Genomic DNA, 6,707 nt, shown 5'->3' on the forward strand with positions numbered 1-6,707 from the left:
TGAAGTATCTATGTCCATTTGGACAGAATTCATTCAAAATGAGAAGGAATTAAACTCTCTTTTCTCTAGTTTTCCCTTTTGAGGACCAAATTTAAGGAATTTGGGAAGCGCTACAACATCACGACTACTCAGGAGCAGGTAGCAAAGTAGAAATAGGAAGAAGAAAAAGACAGAAGGCCTGAACTTGTACAAGGCAGAGAGACGGGCAGATGATTTGGCTCTCTGTTTTGTGTATTCCAGGGCCCTACTGACAGTAAGAGAAAATGTACAAAGTTCAAGGGAGGGTTAGAGAGTGCAAAAATACCATCAGATAAAAGGGAAGATAGTGAACGAGTTGTTAAAGTGGGAACAAAGCTAAAGCAATAGTGCAAGACTATGCTGCGAGTTAAGGAACAGGACAAGAAGGGAGAATCAAATAATCTGTCTGCCTGATTCATCGGTACACTAGGTGAGATATGGTGCTAGATTTGAAGTTGAGCTGATGGTTTGGCACAAAGCTGTGCTGGGGATTCTTTCGCGTGCACATATCCTTTGCATACAAGCCCATGCACGAGTCACATGACACCTTAGAGCAATTCACACAGGTGTGTGATGCACCTGGCTTGTTGCAAAACCCACATCGCGATCCCCCCGTGCTTAGTCGCTCACTGCTGCCTCCCTTTGGTGTTGTCAAGGCAACAGACTTGCTTGGAAACAGCTTAGTAGACATGAGGGGTTTCTCCACCATTTGGGGGTGCGGGTGAGGGTGAGAGTGTGAGTGAGTCAGTGTGAGGGGATGTGGGTGGAGATGGGAGTGGGTGTGAGTGTTAGAGTAGACGGACAGCTTTTCCTTGACAGGGATGTATCCATCAAGGGGTCGTGGTGATTTAGGGTGGCAGTCCTGGAGGCCACAGCAAGGGGAGGGGTCCACATCATGACAGGCAGAACAAAGGATCATGTCACACCTCTGGCAGGAGGCCATAGTGGAGCAGCCCAGCCCACAACCCTGACACTTCACACTGCCATGGGCTTTGAGCAGCCACCCGTCCCTCACCTCCCGAGGCTCTCTGGACGGAGGTCGAGAAGGGGTCTGTCTTCCTCCTGTTCCAGTGCCACCCCTTTCAGTGTACAAGTCAATTTCATCCAAGGAGGACAAGTGGTAGGATGTGTAAGCATCAGCTGGGGGAGGTGACTGAATTGGGAAGAATTCCGCAACAGGGCTAAAGGAAGGTGGAGCTGCCACAGAGAAAAGAGATGCTGAGGTGCTGGGCCTGATTATCTCATCCTTCATATCCTCTTCAGCATCCACAAAAAGAGGCTCCTTCCTCAGACTCAGTGAGGCCTTCAATACAGGTTTGCTAACCGCTGCATGCCAGTGACCAGCCCCATCTGTAACATCCACAGACTTAGATGGTCGGCTACCTCGCCTCAGGTGGAGGGCATGAGGCCTCTCTATATCCAGCGGCCGCACAGACAGTCGAGCCATATCTGCCCCGAGGCTGTCACGTCTGCGGAGCGCCTCAGCGCAGCCAGCTGCATCATCTCTGCAACCTCTGCGGAGCTCCAGAGCCTCCAGCTCTGAGGCTGAACCACGGGCCAGAGCCACTACCTCTCCCAGAAGACGACACTCTGCCTGGGCCAGGAAGAGCTCGAACGCCAACTGGCGGAGATGATTTGCACCTCCTGGGTGCTCCTGCAAATGGAACTGCGAATCATGGTCACAGGCATATCCGATGGTGCGCATCAGAGTTTGGAGTTCTGCATCAGACATGGCAGACTGCAGATGGTACACATATGGGCCAGTGAAGGTCTAAAAGAGAAATGGTTGACCGTCAGTTAAGTAAAACAGCTTGACATGATAAAGCTAAAGTGCACCCTAAAGATCAACCTCGCGTGCTTTCTCTCTGATAGCAAACAGTATAATTTAAAGTGTCATTTGTTTGCTACTGTGTTTACAAAAATTACAGATGTTAACCTTTCAGCAGCATTAGAGCTTGTTTCCACCTCACACTGAAGGATACTGATGTATACTGTTGGTAAAAATGAAAATGCAAAACAGCTGGTTTACTGCATGGACCTTTGAAGTGAGAATTCACAGTGAAATAATGAATATATACATTACCCAGACACACACATATAGATACTGTTTGTTTGCACACCACTTATGTTATTCAAATCTAAAAGTTGCAAACAAAGTAAATAAAAATCTTTACTTTCTTTGGCAAATCACTGCATTAGATGTTTACATTTTCATTTTGAAACTGTTCACACAATCATTGGAACATGTACACTACCAGTCCAAAGTGTGAACACAGCTCATCATTCAATGGGAAAGTGTGTCCACACTTTGGACTGGTAGTGTATATAATCAATATGCACTCCTGGGGAGAGTAATATCAGAGGCTGATGATTAATGTTATTATAACCAGAGTTTTAATAACAAAATGTTGGTTGATTGGTCACCTTTAAACCCAGCTTTAAGTAAGAATAAAATGACAACCCTGTGTAGGATTTAAACTTACTTTTATACATCTGAACTCCTTCTTCCACGGAAAGAGCAAGAGGTTAGTGCAGATGGTTTCCAGGGTGTGGAAGGCTCTCTCCAGGCTCTTGAGGTTGCACCCTCTGTGGCAGCGGAGCGAGTTCTCCACCACCTCATAGAAACGCACCATGCGAAAACGCTGTCCTGGATCTGGCTGGTAGGCCCCTAACAGAGCTGTGGCTGTGGAAAGTAGGGCCTCACTGTCCTTATATCTGCTTTTGTCTCCCTCTGGTGTGGTTCCAATGGCTCTGTATTCCCCTTCTTCCTCCAGACGTCTCTCCAATGCTGTCACATATCTCCTAAACAGGTCCTCTTTTAACTTGGCATCCATTATCGGCAGCAGACTAGCAGTCAGCTGTTGTACTTTTCTGAGAGAGCCTCACCCCTTTTAGCATACCCTGCACCAGGATGCCACATTCAAGCACCATTTTTGGTCACCATTACTCACTGAACATGCTGGCACGCACTCGACATTAACGTTTTGGAGAGGTGGAAATGGAACAAGACTTTGTGTCCAATCAGCAGTACATCCTCTCAACAAGAGATGCAGTTGTCTGGTGATTTCAGTTGGTGTAGCTAGGCTGCAGCTTGTAGGGATGCCTTCTTACTGGCATCTCTGGTATTGGCTCAAAGCCTGACTTTGACAGCAACTTATCCAGACAGACCGACCAAACTGGCAAAATGAGGTCAGGAGGAGCTTTTGCTTCACGCTGTGTTAATACAGAGTTGTATCTATTCCACTCCTTGGCTTCAGCATTTGCAGAGTTCAAGGTCACTCATCATAAAGACACATTCTTAATTGTGATTCTTCTGAATAGTCTTCAAGCTGTAATGATACAAGAGAGCATTATAAACCTTGAATTCTGATGCAAATAAAGATAGAAGAAAACCTGACCCATATTCATTTGTACTCATTCTATCAATTGTAGCTATGTCCAGAAGAAAATAAATATGTAATGACCTTCATTAATTGCTATTAAACATCTAATGTTGAGATAAGAGGGAATTGTGTCTGTGCTTTGAGTGGGATGATGTAAGGCTGCATTGGGAGGAAAAGGCTAGCTAATGGGTTGGACTGATTATCATCATGGTGTACTCAACACAGAAAAAAAAAAGTGTATATAACCAAGAACGGGACTTACAGTTGATAGACAAACCCGTTCTGTCTTGCGATCTTGTGTGCGCCAGTGAATGTGAGCTATCGCTACTAACCTACTGATACATGCGTATAAACCATGTTAGCACGCAGCTAGCTTTAGTTAGCTAAAATTGGGGAAACAAATTAGATATATGGATATGCCTACGGCTAAGACCAATTAGACTTGAAACACAGTAGTGGAGAGATTCTGCTTCCTGTGCCCTGGTAAACTGATCGGGCTAACCTTATTCCAGTTACGGTACCTTACACATCAACCTTAGCGGGCATCCGTTTAGCGAGCTAGCATACTCTAGCTAATAACATCTTCGTGCCTTATTACCGCGCAACGACTGCTACAGATACCCTCCGCCACGACCAATGATGATAATAAGGGATACGCTCTGAGAACAACTTGTACGTTAATTCTTCAAAAATTTCAAACCCGATCTTGTCATTGCAGTGGGCCCCCAACTGGATATAACCCAAGCAGTGAACGCCCATTTCAACGCAGCTGGCTAGCTAACAATTACTTTAGCCACAGGGCGGTCCATTGCTATACAGAATTATTGGACGAGGGTAGAGTCATTTATCTAAATATATACTGTCGCTGTGACATGAGTCTTCAACGACCAAGTCTACTTCTGATCCAGCTGAGAGGTCACACTGTTTTATAAGTAGAAACACCACTACTGGCACATCTTACCTTTAACAAGTGCTAGCCGTGACTAGCAACGCCTCCTCAGCTGTTGGAAATTGCTATCACGATAACGCGCATGCGCTCGATTCTGACAGGCCACCAGCATCAGGGGCCCACGTGCTGAGGAAGAAAGGGATGCAAAGCCCACCAACAGCATTGATGTATTCTGTTAGTATGTCTAAGCTGCGTGAATACGACATTTTCTGGGTGTCAAAAACATGATTTCACGCGTGTTTTGTCATTCTTCATTTGCTCCAATTACATTTTTAAGAAAACATGTTCTGATTGGAGACTTTTTACATTTCAGATGTCTTTGAGTGATTTGTAGTTCCACCAAAGACCTAATGATTCAGAAGAAAATGAGAGGTTAGAGAAAAGTTACAAAATCACCACAGAGTCTTGTTTACTTTCCCATTAATCATTGCATGACCCCTCAGACTGATCTTCTGAAGCTTTAGATGACTCCCAAGTTGGAAACCAGTAGACTTGACTAGCCTACCTAACTAGCTCCACTCTTATAAACAAAAGTAGCCTCTTGTTTACATACTGATGAATCTATTAACAATATGCTATGTAATAAATAATAATATGATAGCAAAAGGGCATTTTCCCACAGAACCAGTACTTTTACTTTGATACTTTACATTGTCCTGATGATGTTTTTGAACTTTCATGTGTAGGAATATGAATGTTTAACTCTTAATATTATTTTATACAGAATTAAGGGAAAACAATAATTGAAAAAACAGGGGATAAAAACAAAACACCTAGTAACCATTTACAGTGATGGTAATGGTTCATTTCTATTACTGTAAAGAAAATAGTGCAGGCTGAGCAGAGAATATACTGTATATGCCTGCTTCATGTCTGTATACATGTGCATAGGGGTGAGCCTATTTGTGAGTTGGAGAATGAGAAAAAGTCTGGGCTTGTGAATAGAGGAGCATAAGCAAAAGGTTGGCCTTAGATTCCAAGACTCGGGAGTATAGGTTTTCACGGACATACTGGGACCCGATTCGGGTCGGGTCCAAACTTTGCTCATTCTGGTTGGGTCGAACTGGCAGGAGTAAGACACAAGAAAAGACGCTAGTGTGGGTAACGACATGGTCATTATAAGAGACATGAGATGTACCCATATGTTGTAGGTTGAACCGTGAGCCATAACCCCGCCCCTTGCGCTTAAAAAAAGAACCAAAACCGGTGACGTCGTTACGTGGAAGGTTGGTGGGGGCCTGAGTCAGTGAAGAAAAGAAATGGCGATGCACGGAGCGTTTAGCGCAGCACAGTACAAAAAACCCGTCTCTGACAGGAGTAGCGACGTGTCAGAATTCGTCTGTCCAGTTTGTCTCGAAATTTTCGAGAGCCCCGTAACAACACAATGCGGACATACGTGAGTATTTGGCTTTTCTCGATCACAACCCACATCTACCACAATCGATGCAATGGTACAAGGTAAAAACAATGGGGGACAGGCTTGTTTTTAAACTCGTTGTCCCATCAGAGTCGCAAAACATCAACCACGCGTAAATCTACTTTTGCTGTGATTATGTAACACTGTTATGTTCATTTGAATATTTGGTAAAAACAATGCTAGTTTGTTAAATCGGTTTCAGTTTTGTTTACATCAAAGAGAAACCTTCACCTGGGAATTGTAGTTTAAATGACTATTGCTTGAACTCATCAAACCACTGAAAAGGACTACAAGTCCCTGCGACCTCTTGGGGTGTAGCTTTTCCATCTGATTTACAGGAAGCTCAAAAGCTATTCTGTCATCTCCCATCCATGGCAGCACCGTGAATTCTAATCTAACCACAGTTCTCGGTTTCTCACGTCAGTGCATTTTAGCCTATAATTCCCGTAGAAGGCTTTTTCGCTCATGTTACCACAGGTCTACTTAAAAGTGATCACATGCACACAAGTACTGTGGCTGTGATCTGTAAACATTTTATTCTGGTTTTAGAAACTGGCTGAGGTGCAATTAAAGAAGCTTCAAGGCTAAATTCAAGCTCGAATTCTCCTCTCCAGTACCCTGGCATAGACTTTCCCGGGGAGGCTGAGGAGTGTGATCCCCCTATAGTTGGAACACACCCTCCGGTCCCCCTTCTTAAAAAGAGGGACCACCCCCCCGGTCTGCCAGTCCAGAGGCACTGTCCCCGACCGCCATGCGACGTTGCAGAGGCGTGTCAACCAAGACAGCCCCACAACATCCAGAGACTTAAGGTACTCAGGGCGGATCTCATCCACCCCCGGTGCCTTGCCACCGAGAAGCTTCTTAACTACCTCAGTGACTTCAGCTTGGGTGATGGATGAGTCCACCTCCGAGGCCTCAGCCTCCGCTTTCTCATCGGAAG

General features: G+C 44.9%; 2 protein-coding genes across 3 annotated transcripts in view; one reads left to right on the forward strand and one right to left on the reverse strand.

Moving 5' to 3' along the window:
- Nucleotides 1-6: 6 nt before the first annotated feature.
- On the reverse strand, nucleotides 7-4,459 carry spata2 (spermatogenesis associated 2). Of its 2 annotated transcripts, none has more exons than XM_020608060.1 (3): nucleotides 4,363-4,459; nucleotides 2,502-3,347; nucleotides 7-1,789 (listed from the first exon to the last, which is right to left on the reverse strand). In XM_020608060.1, exons 2-3 carry the CDS (start codon nucleotides 2,850-2,852, stop codon nucleotides 434-436), a joined length of 1,707 nt encoding a protein of 568 aa, XP_020463716.1. In that variant the 5' UTR covers nucleotides 2,853-3,347; nucleotides 4,363-4,459; the 3' UTR covers nucleotides 7-433. The 2 variants fall into 2 exon arrangements, with proteins under 2 accessions (XP_020463716.1, XP_020463717.1); XM_020608061.1 differs by lacking the exon at nucleotides 4,363-4,459 and adding an exon at nucleotides 3,664-4,318.
- A 1,092-nt stretch (nucleotides 4,460-5,551) lies between these two features.
- rnf114 (ring finger protein 114) overlaps nucleotides 5,552-6,707 on the forward strand; it is a 9,496-nt gene continuing 8,340 nt past the window's right edge. Inside the window, exon 1 of the mRNA XM_020608143.1 lies at nucleotides 5,552-5,746. Coding sequence (XP_020463799.1) covers nucleotides 5,610-5,746 — 137 coding nt within the window. The 5' untranslated portion in view covers nucleotides 5,552-5,609. The remainder of the gene's footprint in view (nucleotides 5,747-6,707) is intronic.

This window comes from Monopterus albus, unplaced genomic scaffold (assembly GCF_001952655.1).
Source record: "Monopterus albus unplaced genomic scaffold, M_albus_1.0 scaffold91.1, whole genome shotgun sequence".
NCBI lineage: Eukaryota > Metazoa > Chordata > Actinopteri > Synbranchiformes > Synbranchidae > Monopterus > Monopterus albus.